This window comes from Monodon monoceros, unplaced genomic scaffold, assembly GCF_005190385.1.
Source record: "Monodon monoceros isolate NGI ecotype Baffin Bay Population unplaced genomic scaffold, NGI_Narwhal_1 Super_Scaffold_3, whole genome shotgun sequence".
Classification (NCBI taxonomy): Eukaryota; Metazoa; Chordata; class Mammalia; order Artiodactyla; family Monodontidae; genus Monodon; species Monodon monoceros.
In genome coordinates this window covers 33,663,825-33,680,037 of record NW_021703780.1, presented here as the reverse complement: position 1 = coordinate 33,680,037, position 16,213 = coordinate 33,663,825, and the positions used below count along the sequence as shown (strand labels likewise).

The following is a 16,213-nucleotide window of genomic DNA, read 5'->3' as shown; positions in this document are numbered from 1 at the left end:
TTGAGACCAATGTGCATCTAGCATCAGCCCTTCCTAACATTATCTGGCCATGAGACCCTTTTAAAATTACTCTAAATTTCGAGACATCCACAGGAGTTCTGGAGCAATAATTTGTGCCTTAATTAGAGTAGAAAGCAAAACTAGTCCTAAAGACAAATTAGTTGCTGTGAAATTTGCTTGTTTCGAAAAAAAATTATAGCAGAATTTTTAAAGTCTCATTTAGAAAAATTAGATAATTTTTAAAGACCTAGTATTGAAATTATAAGACTCAAGATTTAACCGTGCTTACTAAGTAGATGACATAGAGCAAATGATATCAACAGTTACTTGGTAAATACTTCTTGTGCAGTTGAAACATCATACCTTCAAACCACAAGCAATTTCCTCCAGGATCAGCTGCCACACTTAGGTGGTGCCCAGCTTTAAAGGGAGATTATGGCTATTACAAGAATAACTATGTAAAATGTATTCAGCATTTATAAAATCTTTTAAAAACTATATTCAGTTAATCTTTATCAGAAAAATATATGAAAATTCACTCTAAAAAGGTAAAAGTTGTCCATAATCCCGCCACTTAAAACACACTAACATTTATTGAGTGCTTACTATGTGCTAGGCAAACACATACTTTACATGTGTTACCTTATTACCCATCAGGTAGATAATATTATTGTTCCAGGTAACTGGGATCCAGAGAAATTAAATAACTTACCCAGGATCACACAGCTCATATAAGGTAGAAGTTAGATTTAGATCCACGTAATCTGGCTCCAGAGCCAGTCCTTCATTTTATTGAGTGGAATTTTCCTTCCCTCCTCTAATCCCATTGCCCAGAGATAATCGTAGTGATATTTTGATGTATGTTCACCTATTCTTTTTTCTTTGGTCACACACAGAGACAGAAGTGCCCCCAAGGAATGACTCAGAACTCTGGGAACTCCAGGCCATGTGGGCAGAAGGGTGATGTCCTGCCACATCATGGGAAAGATTACTTGGAACTGCAGATTCATCACTTCTCCAGGGTGATATAAAAGGTCATCGAATCCAGCTGCCAACCAGATGCTAGAGCTCCCTGGGCAAAATCCCAGTGAGTCACGCAGCCTCTGCTGCAGTCTCACTGCCTCCTGCTCAGACAGCTCGTTTGGGAATGTTTTTGTTAGACAGGACCTTGCTTGCCCTCAGCCATAATGAGATGTCAGCCTTGCTCATAGAACCTGTGTCATGGCCAGAAATGGAGTGAGGGGTTGGAGAGGAGAAGGGAGGGTGGTCTGAGGTCCGGTGGGCAGGTGTGTAAGGATGAGGTCTTCAGGAGGAAGGCGGGGTGAGTGACTCTCACTTGTGCCACCTCCGCTGCCATCATCCACCTGGAAACCATCAGGCGGGGTTAGAGAAGAAATCGGCCATGGGTGGTGGTAACCACAGAGTGTGCCCTTTCCCTGGACCCCTGCGGATCCAGGATAGCTCCCCTGCTTGTATTGAAAGATAGAGAAGGGCTGGAATGGGAAGGAGGAGAAAGAAGCAGCCCTGATCACATGCCTGGCACTGGGCCCTCTGAGTCCATGATCTCATTTAATCTTCACAACAACCCTGTAAAATGGTGGTTCCCAACTGGGGGAGGTTGTGTCCCACAAGACAAACTTGCCAATGTCTGGAGACATTTTTGGTTGCCACAACTGTGCAGTCTGGGGGTATTTGTGCTATTGCTGTCTAACGGGTAGAGGCCAGGGATGCTGCTAAATATCCTACAACGTACAGGATGGGCCCTCACAACAAAGAAATGTTCAGAATAATATCCAAATGTCAACAGTGCCAAAGGTAAGAACCCCAGATGAAAGTGGGAATGTTATTGGTCCCATTTTGCAGATGAGAAAACTGAGGCTCAAAGAGGTGAAGTGACCGGAAGCGAACTGTCTGACTCCATTTCATCCCAAGAGCCAGGTATCTGTGGGAATGTGGTAGTTGGAGGCATTAGGCACAGTCAGCAGGAAATGAAGGGCTGAGAGGACAGGGGTGAGGGGACAGTGCCTGTCAATGACAGGGCTGATGGCAGCAGTGGTCCTCCTGGTGCTCCTGGTGGTGAGCAGTGTTGAAGCTGGAGGAGGTGACAGGGAGGGGAGCACTCCTATCTATTTGCCCCACACTCCAGGGCTCCCCACTTCTAGCCCCCAGGCCTGGGTAAGAGGAGGCCACACATGGCCCTGCAGATGAATGGAGGTGTCATGCTCAGTAGTGTTGGATTTCCTTCACTGTGAAGTGCCACAATTTTAGATTAGGCATCACACTGTCACTTGTATATTGGATGTGTTCTATAGTCTCTTCTGTTTTCATTTGAACATGTCATACACTTTAAACGTTTAATGGCTCCCTCCACCCTCCCAACCTGTGTTGTCTCCCCTGGATAAATTCCTGCTCAATCAACAAGGCCCAGGTGGTGTCACCTCCTCTGGGGAGTCCCCCAGGAGAGTCCAAACCCTGGCTTTCTCCATCAACCTGTTCCTCTCTTCACTGGACCTCCACCCAACATGCTTCTATGATGTTACCTACCACCCTACATCATAATCCTTAATTTACTTGTCTGTCTCCCTGGCTGGGCTGTGGGCTCCTCCAGCTGAGGATGGGATCTCAAGGTTTTTGATTCCCCTCCCGGAGCCTAGCCCCATGCCCTACATGGAGAAGGGAACGAGCCAAGGCTTGGGCAGTGAATGACGCAGCCACCGATCTGGGTCCTCAGGCATCCAAACGGCTGGACAGGCTCCCATAGGGCAGGAGTCTGGGAAGGTGTCACTCAAGCCCTGACCATTGCAGAGAATGCAGGGGATGCTTTGCAACTCTGAAGTTTGCAAGAGGCATACTGAGGGCCTTGGGTTAGGGATGACCCCAAAGTTCCCACTCTGACAGGTAAGGTCTCTTACTATCAGGGGCAAGTTCAGGCCCTCTGAGGCCTTGGCTGCTATGCCTCTCAGCTCCACCCCCAGGGCCTCATGTCTGCCTCGCTACCTGGCTGTCTCCTGTGTCCACATTTCTTGACCCTCACCCAGTTACCTGTGACCCATCTCGAGCACAGCCCTTTGAGAGAAAGTTGGGGGTCAGGGTCGGGGTAGGGATGCCTGGGAATGGACCTATAAGCCAGTCTTGTTCAAGCCTGAGGAAGCTCTGCAATCATCACACATCAATGGAGGAGTCCTGTTGGTAGCAACAAAAAGGTTCAGAGAAATGTGTGTGATGGGAAAAGAAGAACCTACCGAAAGCTAGCAGGCCTGAGTTCTGGTGCTGGTTCTGGCCCTGACCAACCAAAGACCTTGGGGAAGGGGCCCTAGTTTTCAGCTATGAAACGGTTGAAGGAAGTGATTTTTAGGGTCCTTTCCAGCCCTAACATCTTGTGACTCAGGAAGTCTGAGAGGCACACAAAAGGAAGAAAGGAACTCACCCTGGGATATACCAGACAGATGGTTCTGAGACCAAAGTTCCTGGAAGACTCGTAGATTCCACACCAATAGAACCCCCAGTCCTTTGCCCTGAGTTCAGCCATGATGAAGAAGCCCAAGCTGAGGTCATCTTGGCTAGAGAATCAAAGCTACTGGGGCTTGTCCAGAGCCTGGAACGTGGTTAATACAGTACAACTATGTGCTGATATTTCCCTGTGTGGGTTTTCATCTTTAAGCCTTGCTGGGGTGGATACCAGCATTGCACGGAGTTGTCCTGTCCTCTAGTTTACACAGCAGCTCTGGCCTCTGTTCCCTCAGGTCAGGGAGCCCCGCCAACCGCCACTGCAGGGCTGTGAGATGAGGGCTTCCCCCCTGCAGGGAGCCACCCTCTTTGTGTCTACACTCAGAATGAGCTCCAGAGCCGGCCTCTGGCCACAGTGCCACCCTGTCCCTGCCCTCTCCTCCCCAGAGCCCCTTTCATACCTATCTCACTTAGCCATCTCCCCCTCCTCTTGCCCTGATCCCTCTGCCCTCCTTGCCTGCCCCTCATCTGAGGCCAAGAGCACCAGCAGGACAGGTGGCAGCAGGTATGTGGCCTCCCAGGCCATGGGCCCTCTTCTTGAGTTGGGTTGGGGGGAGGAAAGCAAGGGAGCAAGGAAGCCCCTGAGGAGAGAAACCCAGAGCCAGGGGGATTCAGCCCATCCACTGAAGCCTGACTGGGGAAGAGGGGGAGACCTTGGCCTATAGGTGGGACCCTCAGCTGCAGGTGCTACATCTGAGAGTAGATAGAGACTCCAGGGGACTCTGGCTCTCTTGTGCCCAGCCTCTTCCTCGTCAGCCTGTCTCACTCTCTCTGGGGTGGAGAAAGCCATAAAAGCCCAGGAGGAAACCATGGTGAAATTGTAGTACTGAAGAACAAATCTGACTCCATATCGGATGTTTCTTTTATTTTCACCTTTGTATTCTATTGCTTTTGCTTGGAGTTAAGAATGTTGTTTATAGCCTGAAATATACATAATAGCCCATTCTCAAGGCTCTGACCTTTAAAGGTATAACACTTTTCCATTCATATAGAGATACAAAGTTACACAACAGAGAACCACATTTGTCTTGTTGGAGATTTACAGGAACATGGTGACCTGACCTGCATAGACAACTACAAGAACAAAGGATTATCACATCCCCTCCAGGGTCTGGCTGGCACCAAGAAGTTTGCAGCCACCAGCCACACCCCCTCCCCTTTTAGGATAAAGCAAGCCTGAATTCTAACTGGGCTAGGATGGTTCTTCGAGTCACTAGTCCACCATCTTCTCTGTCTGCTGGCTTTCCAAATGAAATCGTTATTCCTTGTCCCAACAGCTTGTCTCTCCATGGATTGGCCTGTCGTGTGGCAAGAAGTATGAGCTTGGACTTGGTAACAAATTAAGAACCTATCTTTCCTCCTTCCTTCTCCCTTCTCTCCTACCACTTCCTCCCAAGCCCCAACTTTCTCCTCCCCACCGAAGAAAAGCAGGGGCTGAAGGTGAATGACAGAGTTAGGGGACACTTGCAAGGTCTCCAGGGGTCAGAGACTTCCCGCCCAGGCCTGCCTGGGAATTGGGAAGTTCCGTGGGGACTGAGGGAAGAGGGGAAGGGAGATGGAGAGTCATTTCCAGGAATGGAGGTGCAGGGAGGGTCCTGGCAAGGGTGGGAGAGAACAAAGCTGGGGGCAGGAACATCAGAGGGGAGGGGAAGGGGGAGATGGGTGCAGAAAGAGGGGGAGGGAGAGGAGGAGAAAGTATCTCTGCCCCTCAGGTCATCCCTGTGCCCCAGCTCCCAGCCTGCCGTAGTCACTCCATTAGTGTTTGCTGAAAGGCCACACTAATCAAACACATTTTTTTAAATTGTCTTTATATGAGCTACAGAAAAACAATTGTCACAGGCCTTTTATGGTTACTAGAGAAACAACAAAGAAAAGAGACAACCCTGTAAACAAGCAGACGGGCAGATTGGGCTTGTGGGTAGCAGACTCCGAGGCAGTGATTAGTACCAGGAAGTTTAAAGTGCTCGGGGACCAGGCTGGGGAAGAGAAGGGCAGGGGAAGCAGGGCAGGCAGGAGAAGTCAGGCTGCCCTTGGGCCACAGGAAACTCAGGTCACTTTGGGAGCCATTCTGGAGATGGGATACCCTTCAGAACTTGCCAAGGTGGCAGGGGGTGCCGGGGCTTCAGACCCCCTGTGTCAATCGGTGGGGGTCGGGGGGCTGCCCTGGGAAGGGTCTGCCCCAGGCGTGAGGCTGCCTTCCGCCTTCACTACTCCCAGCACAGGGGCAAGAAGCCCATCAGCCCGAAGGAGGAGCCGGGCTGCACAGAGCGGCGTCCACCCACGCAGGGTGATGCAGAGTGAAAAGCACATTTGCAGCCACTGGGACTGTGAACCTCAGGCTTGCCTGCTGGCCTCACAGCAAGAACACGTGGTCCTGTGGGATCAGATCAGGGCTCACAGAGTGAACATCCCATGGGTGCTGGGCTTCCTGTATTTGTTCCTTCCCTTGGCCACGACAGGAAGCCCTTCGCAGATATGTCCCGTAGTCTCAGTCCATTGCTCAGGAAGACTCCTCGTCTCGTCCACCAAAGGCAATAGCAGCTCTGGCCTGACACCCACCCCTGCCCTGCACCTGCCCGCCCTGGATCTGCTGGGGGTCTGGATACCCCTGGAGCTCCGGGGAGAAGGGCAAACAGAAGGAGCATGTAAGGGGCCAGGATTTGAGTAAAATGTCCTGGAGCCTGGAGGTCCAAAGAGGCCACCCTGGCCCATAAGAGCTAGGAAGCTGGGTACGGAGTCTGCACCTCCTTCTCAGCACCCTGTGTCCTTCCTTACCATGGATTCACATGGGAGCAGGCTCCACAGGTGGGAGGTGTGCCTGGTTCCAGGAGCCCCTCATCCTGGGCAAATAAGGATGGTCGGTCCACCTAACAGCTACCCGGCATGACATCAGGTAACAAAGGCCTCTGCCTGGTCCCAGACCCACCTCCTGGGACCAGACCATGTCGCCCTATACCCTCCCTAGCCCCTTCCCGTCAAGTACAAAACAGAGAAATAGCATCCGATGGTTTTAAAGGTAGAATGTGACAAGCATCAGACCTGGAAAAGAACTGGAGGACCAAGCAGCATGAGGCTTTTACTCAGTGTATGAGGTTCGTGTTAATTCATTTTATCCTGAAAACAGTCTTGAGAGGTAGGAATTAGTGTCCCCTTTCACAAGAGAGGAAAAATGAGGCCCAATACGGTTAGTGACTTGCACAGGGTCCTACAGTGACAGGTGGCATCCCTGGGTCCCGGTCCTGAGCCTCTGCACCCACCAACATCCCGCTCTCAGCCGGCGCAGGGCCGTCAGCGTGTGGTTTTAGGGTGGAGAATAAACACCGTCCTAGTTACACACCAGGATCAGGAGGACGGTTATCACCGTGTGTGTGTGTGTGTGTGTGTGTCCTGGCACCAGGTCTGTCAGTTCCTCAGTCTGAGTCTCCCCTCTAGTGCCTTCTCCTGGACATGGGAAAGAGGTGCTGCCCCCCTGCTGTCCCCCAGGATTGACCCCTGCCCCTTCCTCCCTCCCCACTTCCATCCTGGAGTGGCACCTGCAAGCTGGCTGCCCACCAAGGCCCCAGCTGTGTCACTCCCCTGACTATGACATTTGATCTCCCACCTGGGAGGGCTGTGTCCCAAGGCCAAGGGTGGACAGGCCACATCTCCCCCCAGTCTCTCATTCCAGTGGCTCCAGGCTGGTGGATACCCCTCCCTAGGGAAGGAATGCAGTCCATATTCTTCAGCCTTCACCGCAGAAGAAGCCAACTCTGAGGCACGAGCCAGTGAGGCAGGGGCAGACGCCCCTGGCCATTGGGCCCCTGGCCCAGGCTCCTTAGCTCCATCCTCCCTGCCCCTCCCGGCCCAGGCAGTCCTCCAGGCTCTGGTCAGCTCTGAGTTGTCTTTGCTGTGTCACCAGTGGGTCCTCTCTTCCCAGGGGACAATGAGTCCCCAGAGGGAAGGTGACCCCCCCCTTCTCTGAGCCATGGCCTCCCCTCCATTGGACTCTCAAGGGCCCCCTGTTCTCTTCAGGAGCTCAGACCCGGAGCCTGGGTGTGGGAACTGGGGGAGAGAGCCCTGATCAGCCTCTGCATGCAAGGACAAGCTGGTCCTGTGGGTGAGGGGTTCTCAGCTGCCCGGTCACAGCTTTCCCTGGAGGGGCCGGCCAGCAGGCAGCAGCAGCGGGAGTGTGGGCTCTGCTGGCTCCCAGGACTCGACGGACAAGCAGCCACAGTCAGATCAGGGCCCATCCAGAGGCCCCATAGAGGACACTTGGCCCAGGGGGTGGGGGGCTTGGGCAGCTCTGGGATCCCCAACACCTTTGGTGACCCCCAACTCTTAGTCACTGTTCCTTCTTCTCTTCCAGGGTGGGACCCTTGGGACACGAGCTGTTTCTGGACTCTTTCTTCCCCCAAGGGCATGGGGACGCTTGAAAAGAGCAGAGGGAAACTGAGGACAGAGCCCCGGGTGGGGAGAGGGCAGCCCTAGCTGTCCACCCCTCCCCCCATCAGCTTGATAGTAAGAGGTTCCAAGGCCGATGGGAGCTGAGGTCTCTGTCTGCAAACAGCACACCTGGGGCTTCTCTGCCATCCAGCCAGGGCCCAGGAGTCTGTGTCTCTCAGCAGAATCACCTCAGTGGCTCCCCCCCCTACCCCCAGGGACTTCCCACCTGGTGCCCCCTGCTCTACCCCCTGTCCCCCACCAGGTTCCAGGCAGCCCAGGGGAACTGAGAGGATGCAGTGCAGCCTCCGGTTCTGGGAAGGCCTGAGTCCAGCATTGCACAGTCCTCATCCCCAGCCTGGCTCCAATCCAGACAGGTCCCCATCTTCACTCCTCCTCTGGTCTCCCGGGACCCCTCTGGGAGAAGCTCCCCCCCACCATACAGTTAAGTGGCTTCAGACCAAGCAGGCTTCCATGGAGGCTCCGGTCTTGTGGATGGGTCCCTCCAGGATCTGGCAGGATCACGGCACATGCTGTAGCCTGCGAGGATGGGGACAGAGATGAAGAGGGTGGTCCCCCTGCCCACCACTCACAGCTCCTGGGCCAGCCCAGCCCCTCTGCTTCTGCCCTCCGCTTGCTGTTGGCTCAGCCCCAGAAGGCTACGCTGAGCTGTCGCCGCCTGCCCACCCACCTCCCTCACCTGGGTGCTGTACGGTCCTCCTGACTGGACACAGGCGAGGACACACCGTCTGGGGACCGAGGGCAGTCGGGCACTTTGGAAAGGGTGTCAAACCCCCCAGCGCTCTGTCCTCGGGGGGCCAGGAGGGTGGGCTCTACTCACTTCCCATGTGTCTCTTCTTCCAGAACCCATAGACCACGATCAGCATCACAGGCACTGGGAGCAAGGCCAGCACCGCCACGAGCACAGCAGGATAGAAGTCCTGGTGCCTGCGGAGACAGGACAGAGTGCGGAGGAGGTGAGTACTAGGGTGCCCCACCCTGGCCCACGTCTTTCTGCACACCACGGGAGAGGAGTGGGACCAGGGGAAACCTGCCAGTCCCCGCGGGGAGTGATGGCCTCCCTTCCTTGGGGACCCAGCTGTAGGAGAAGGAAGTGAGGTGCTCAGAGGTAAGGGGATGAAGCCCCCTGCCCCCAGCGAAGGGAAGCATCTCCACTTTAGTACCTCTCCTCCATTATTCCCCCAAATCTGCTGAGGACAAGGCTCTAAGAGACCCCCATTTGTGACAGAAGAGACCAACGCTCTTACTCTCCTCGTGGTGACTGAGGATAGCACTTCCCACCTTTGTCCTCTGGAACAGATGCTCTAGGTGCCCTGCCTATATTCCCTTGCTGTATCACTTCCATGTACACCAGTCCTCAGCAACTCCATTTAAAAATTGGGGGGCCTGAGGGCTTTCTCTTGTCACTGGCGGTCTCCATGCCACACGTGGCAGGCAGCCCTCTACCAATGACCAACAGAGTGGGTGTATAAATACCCCAGCTCCCTTGCCCTCCAGGTGGCTGCTAGACACTGGACCCTAGAGTCTCCCCAATGGGATTGAGCTCTTGCTGCCCACAGTGATAACCAGCCTCAGTAAGTTCTCTATCTGCTGCCGTCCCTTCCCTGTCTCACGTCCCCATGCTCTTTCCAGTGTTCCAAATACAATGTGAATCCTGGTCTCAGAGTCCACTCCTCAGGGAACCCAAATTAAAGTGTCCCCATTTCCCACTTCCTACTGCCCAGGCTGCTCCCCTTGTCTGGTCCCTACCCTCTCCTTTTCATCCACAGACTCTTGTGCTGACCCAGCCTCTGCCCTCCTTTCCCACTGCCATCATTTCTGTCCCATGTCCATCCCAGCTTCCCTCTCCCACCTCCCATTCAGCAACAGGCCAAACTGAGTTCCCGGTGGGCGAAAGGGGCTGGTCTGCTGCAACATTTCACCTTGGGGTCTGTTCAGGCACCAAGAACTGTTGCCATGTCTGGGAAAATGGCATTCAACCCAGGCCCCCCAGGTACCTGCTGGGGGATAATAGGTTGAGGAGAGACCTGGCAGTGGGGCACATTCCCGTGGTGGGCGATCCCATGGTGCATAGGTGCCCAGCCTTAGTGGGGGTGGAGGCTGGGCCAGCAGCAGAGGCTCCGGCATTGCTGGGAGACGCAGTCACTGTCTGGGACCCCATGGTCCTACTGGGCCCTGTGGTGGAGGGGCTGGTGCCAGTGAAGCCGTAGCCCGTCACAGAGGTCAGTCTGATGCTCCCTGAGGCAGGGAAGGGCAAGAATCTAGCCAAGGTGAGGAGTCCAGGTGTGAACACCGTCGTGCTGGTGGTGAAAGGGGCATCAGGGCCTGAAGTGAGGGCTGGGCCTGCTGTGACGACAGTTCCACTCTGGAGGATGGTGGGCAGCTTCGTAAGAGGAGTGTTTCTCTTGGTTGTGGAGGCTGAGGGACCAGAGAGGGAGGGAGGAAGGTGAGACTGAGTCGGGGGCCTTGGTGCTGGAAGCAGCTCCCGGCAGCCCACACACTTGTCTGGGTCGGACCTGTCCTGTCTTTTGCTCCTTGACCTTGGACCTAGGATTCTGCTCTGCCGAGGGACCAGGTGCATGCTTGTTCAGAGGGTGAGGTCAGGGAGGAGGAAGTAGGCACAGGAAAGAAGGAAGAGCCTTTCACAAAATTTTTAGTGTCCCCTGTCAGGCCACCTGGGCCAAGAGGACACTTCCCTCCCCACCCCCATCTCTCTTGTCACTTCCTGGACCTTCCTCATTCCTGTAAGTCAGAGATTTCTCTGCTCTGATGTTGAACATGAACTTTCCCAGTTGCTCCATGATTGGTGACTGCGATCCAGAGATGAAGACAAGGAAGCATCAAAGGCCCAGATCCCAAAGAACGCCATGAGCAGCGGGGCCAGGTGCCTTCCTTGGGGACTTATTAAGAGACACAGGAACTGGTCCTGCCACCTTCATGCACCAGTTCAGGCCTTTATCATCCCATTTTCTAGAAGAAGGTTGGACTTTGGATGGTAGAAGAGGAGGGAGTGGTAGGAGCTGTGAGGGCTCAGTCTAGAAGGCAGTGTTGACTCTTTCTCATCAGGGAACAGGAAGAGAGGGATGGTGAGGGGGAGAGGGCTGCTGCTGGCTGCTGCTGCTTCCCACTACTATGCGTGCAAGGATGCACTCCTGAGAGCCACATGGTCACCGTGGAAGGCGCCCATTTTTCTGGGCAAGGGAACCAGAACAAGTAGCATTGGTGAGGGTGGGGATGCGGGAAGGGGCTGATCTGGAGCCAGATCTCCCACATCATCCTGCTCAGCCGTGTGAAGAGGCCCCCAAAGGACCTTTCAAAGAACTCAGACACAGGTGCCTTGGGAGAGCCGGCATTTGGCCACAGAGGATCTAAGAGTGGGCAGAAAAGGAGTGACATCCAACAGAGAGAGACCTCCTACAAGGGTCAGTGAAGTCACACAACCGTTTCCCTCTCCTTCATGCCTGCCTCAGTATACCAAAGGGTTGTGAGGGGCAGGGCCAGGAGGAGGTGATGGAGAGGGGTACCCCTTCCCTACCTCCTGAGATCAAGGATGGGGAGCTGGACAGCAGCAGTCCCCCTTCTCCACTTCAAGTGCCTGGGGCCATAAACCTAGTTTTCAAGGGGGACTGGAAGAGCATATATTGCTAGAAGATTCGCCTTTTTAATTGCCTGTGCATTTTTCATTTCCTAATAATTGAAAAGGTCTGCAAAGTTGGAATCTCCCCAAACTGTGGTTAAGAGATGGAAAGTGAGATCTGACATAGTACAACAGAGGGATACACTAAGGGAAAAATAAAACCATTTCATGTTTGTATCCCTGCAAATTAAGACTTCAATAAATTGGTTTCGACTACTTCCCTAGGGCTAAATCAGAACCCGGAGAGGGAAGGAATGAGATTTGCTCCATATCTTAGAGACAGCAGTTACCCTAGCTCAGACCCAACAGAAGATGGGGATGCAGTTGGGTTAGGGGAACAGGGAAGGGTGGATAATAAGTTTCACAGTCACTGGCTGCTCTTTGTCTGGCTCCTCACCCTTTCCCATCTTATAAATGTGGAAGGAGCACAGGGCTACATTCTTGGTCCTCCTCTCTTTTTCTACACTCAAGGGAGAGTTTTGATAACCTTAAAGACAAGGCACCATATCACCTCCTCTAAACTCTCCCATAGCTTCCTATTCTACCTAGGATAAAACTCAAACCCCAAATCATGGACTTTAGGGCTGCTGTTTGCCTGTCCAGCCTCATCTTCTATCACTCTGCCCCACACTCAATATGGACCAGCTTCTTCTCACCTCAGGGACTTTGCACATGCAGTTCTGCCCACCTGGAAAGCCCTTTGAATCATCCACTTTCAACAGGGCTAGAAAGCTCTCATCACACGCAGGCTCTGCTTGATGTCATCTGCTCAGGGAGGCCTTCTCTGATTCCCCACTAATTCAGTAGCTCCCCCCACCACTGAACTTTCTAGTTCATCACATTGTTTTATTTTCTTAAGAACATTTATTGTTATCTGCAACTGTTTATCTGACAATGTGCTATTGCCTGTCACCTCCCATAGGGTAGGAATGGGTCCGGTTTTGCTCACCACTGTATCCTCAGAGCCTAGAATAGTGCCTGGCACAGAATCAGGGCTCAGTGAATATATATGGAACAGATGATTGAATAAAACAAGCACAGAGAGTCCTGAGTTCTAATCTCATCTCGTCCACTTGCTAGTTCTGTGACCCTGGACAAAGTCAGAGCCGCGAGGACTTTTTAGATCTCATTTCCTTCATCTGTAAAAGGGTGACAAGAATGCCCATGAAGCTGTCTGTAAAGGAATTGTGAAAACCCCACTGTACATCATGCCTATTGATGGATTATTATTATTGTTATATTTGATGTCAGTGGAGTACAGGGCGGGGAGGACACCCCCCCCCCCAGCATCCCAGTGCCCCAGCAGGCCTGCTCACCTGGAGACACTTCCAGCAGGAAGCCCATCAGAGGGTAGAGGATGCCAGAGCTGTTGCGCATGCACCAGTACCGGCCCGAGTCCTGGCGCCTCAGGGCCGCCATGGTGATACTGACCACCTTGGCCTGGGTATCGTCCTGCAGCAAATAGCGCGGCCCCTGCACCCCAACACGGGTGAACACAGTCTCGCACTTCTTCCTCCTGATTTTGCACCAAACCTTACCCTCTGTGTGGTTTTTGCGGCTCTTGTAGGAACACTGCACAGACAGAGTCTCCCCTTCAAAGTGCCGCACTTTGGAGTACACGCTCTCGACAGGGGCACCTGGGGAGACACGACTTGTTGAGAAAGGAGGAAGGAAGCATCTTGAAACTCAAAGCTCATGGTGAAGGGAGAGGAGGTGGATATTGCTCTGCTGTCATGGAACTCAAGAGTGTGAAGAAGAAATACAGCCCAACTCCAATGGAGGGGGACACAGGCTCGTCCGCCAGGGAGCTCTTGGTCTGTTGGAGGAGACACTAGCCCTGCCCTGTAGTTCCCAGACTGATGGGGGAGACAGTAGTCCTGTGCCCTTGGGGAATCCTAAAATGATGAGGAAGATAGGGCTAGCGCTACGGGGACGCCCAGTCTGATGGTGGAGGCACAGGCCTAGCCCACAGGGAGCCCTTAGTCTAATGAAGGAAACTCAGCCCTTACACTCAGGGAACTTCAGCAGACGCAGCCATTTTCTTTGCGGCATTTTCTAGTCTGATGGAAGAGTAATAAGCCCTGTCTTCAGGGTCTTGTGGGAAAGAGTCAGGTCCTGCCCTCAATAAGACAGAGACACAGACACAAGCGCAAGTCATCATTCTGAAATTCCAGAGCACAACGAACTTAGGTAGATAAGAAAATTCAATCTTTGAAAATATTAAGAGTAGTTATTTGTTTCAAAAACAGGTTTACTCTAGTCACCTTTTAAATAGCAAGTTGTCTGAGTTCATTCTAGGTGATGTTTAATTTTAAAATATTCTATGGGCTTCCCTGGTGGCGCAGTGGTTGAGAGTCCACCTGCCGATGCAGGAGACACGGGTTCGTGCCCTGGTCCGGGAAGATCCCACATGCCACGGAGCGGCTGGGCCTGTGAGCCATGGACGCTGAGCCTGTGCGTCCGGAGCCTGTGCTCCGCAAAAGGAGAGGCCACAACAGTGAGAGGCCCGCGTACCGCAAAAAAAAGAAAAAATAAAATATTCTAGTTACCTAAAACCCATAGATCTGATATGCCCAGACATTTATATACACTCCCAATGGAGTGTAAACCAAAGAATTCTACAGTTACTCACTGTTCATATGTTGCCTTCTATGCCTAGGAAGAAGATGTGGTCAGTGAGCTTCATAACCCGTGGTCTGATGGGGAGGGGGTAAAACTAAGGCTGGGGTGGTGAACCAGGGGACAGGGAGAGAGAGAAAGCTGCAGTGAGGGTCCTCCAGCCCTCTACCCACCCTCATCTTGGCATTTCCTCCTCTAACACCCTCCGAGCCTTCTGCAAACACGCACACTGTCCTCCCCAGTAGGACAGAGTGGACAGCATTTTGGAGTCTAAATAAACATAGGTTAAAACTCGGGTTCTACCACTGACTAACCATGTGAGCAGATCACTTAATGTCTCTGTTTCTTATCTGTCTCTGGCTGGCTCTGAGAACTGTGCCCCAGGACAGTGCCTTGAATGTAGTACATGCTCAGTGCACGTCTCCTTCTCCCAAATGCAGGTTGCTCCAGACTTTGCCAATGGAACCCAGAGCTGTGATAGCCAAAGGCCCAGCACCCCAGATATCCACCTTAGTTTCCAACCCAGCCGCCACTAGAGTTGAGGCTTGGAGTAAGGTAACGCCCTCCTTCGTATCACTTTGTCCCATGCAAGTTAAACAGAAGGATCCAACTCAATTATTTGGCAGGTGGCAGGTTTGGGGGACCCCAGGGGACACTCTTCTGGCCTGGAAAAGCGGGTCTCTCTGGGAGAGGCGTACAGATAGGGTGACCTTGGAATGGGTCTCCAGGGCACTGTGTTTACATGTGCCCACCTTCCACCCCTCACACAGGAGGTGCGCAGAACTGAACAGGAAATGGTAACTTGGTTGTCATGGCAGCAAGCAAGGCAGGATGGGGTGAGGCCCCCTCAAGGAGCATTTAGTAGATGTGGGGTGGGAGAGATCGCTTCAGGGATTGCTTCCCTACCCCCACCCCAGGACAGGGGGTAAGGACGGAGGTCGTGGCATCAACATTCCAAGAAAAAGCAAATTCAAAGCGCACACGCGTAAGGTAATGATTCCCATAGGCACCAAACAGGGCTCTCCCGACAGAGGCCAAGGGATGAGGGCTTGTTGTGTGTGAGGAAGTGGGGTGGCCCTGGTCAGAGGTCCTGAGGAAGACAGGCAGATAAAGGGGCCCATGCAGAGAGGGTCCAGAGCTTTATCTTAGTTTGTGAGGCCTGGGTTAGCTTTGCCCGGGGCCACATACTAGGAGGGCACCTTCTCACTGGTCTCTGCTGGGGAGCTACGAGGTCAGCCAGACCGTCTCCTCTTCCTCCAACCCCACAAGATCACTGAGCAAAGGAAAAGCAGGAAGGGGGTTCAGGAGCAGACCATTCCCTCCCCCGTAAGCCACCCGCCCACCCTCTCACCTGCGACAGGGCCCTGGAGCCACAGCAGCAGCAGCAAGGCGGGAGCCATGGCTCCGAGCAGTGGGGACGGGCACAAGTCCAGCAGGGGGCAGGGATCCGAGGTTAGGGCCCCAGGCCTATGCTGGACGTACCACTTGGGGCTGCCAGGGAAGACCTGGGGTTCTAAATATGAAGTTGCCCATTTAGGGAAGTGAGGAAGTGTGGGACCCACTGTGACCGGCAGACCGCAGGGGCCCGCAGGGCCTGCGAGAGGGCGGTGCTGGTGCAGTTTCCACCCCCTCTTACTCAAAACTTCAGGCAGGTGTGGCTGCTCCACCCGGTCCGGGGCCTCCCAGCCCAGGGAGGGCTCTCGGGGTCAGAAGACTCCTCACCCTCTTTGGATTCCCTCCTGGAATCTGGTCCATTAGGAATGCCATCCTTTGAAGCCAGTTATTCATTATTCTAGGGGGTGGGCTAGTGTGAGGTTTCTAGAACCTCAGGCACAGACGTCCCTGGAATTCTCTGTGCTCAGAGACCCAGAGATATAGGCTATGGGGCTTGGGTGGGGCATCTCAGACCCAACGTTTTTCACGAACCCACATTCACGGGGAGCTTCTTGTAAACTCCCATTTGCTTATTCATGCACTCATTCGTGCATATGTGTGTTCGTTCTGGCTCTC

General features: G+C 53.4%; 1 protein-coding gene across 1 annotated transcript; it reads right to left on the bottom strand.

Moving 5' to 3' along the window:
- Positions 1-4,368: 4,368 nt before the first annotated feature.
- TREML2 (triggering receptor expressed on myeloid cells like 2) lies at positions 4,369-15,734 on the bottom strand. Its single transcript, XM_029242041.1, has 6 exons — positions 15,555-15,734; positions 12,901-13,221; positions 9,945-10,365; positions 8,768-8,874; positions 8,388-8,466; positions 4,369-7,914 (listed from the first exon to the last, which is right to left on the bottom strand). The coding sequence occupies exons 1-6, from the start codon at positions 15,601-15,603 to the stop codon at positions 7,515-7,517; spliced, it is 1,377 nt and encodes a 458-aa protein (XP_029097874.1). The 5' UTR covers positions 15,604-15,734; the 3' UTR covers positions 4,369-7,514.
- Between the last annotated feature and the right edge of the window lie 479 nt (positions 15,735-16,213).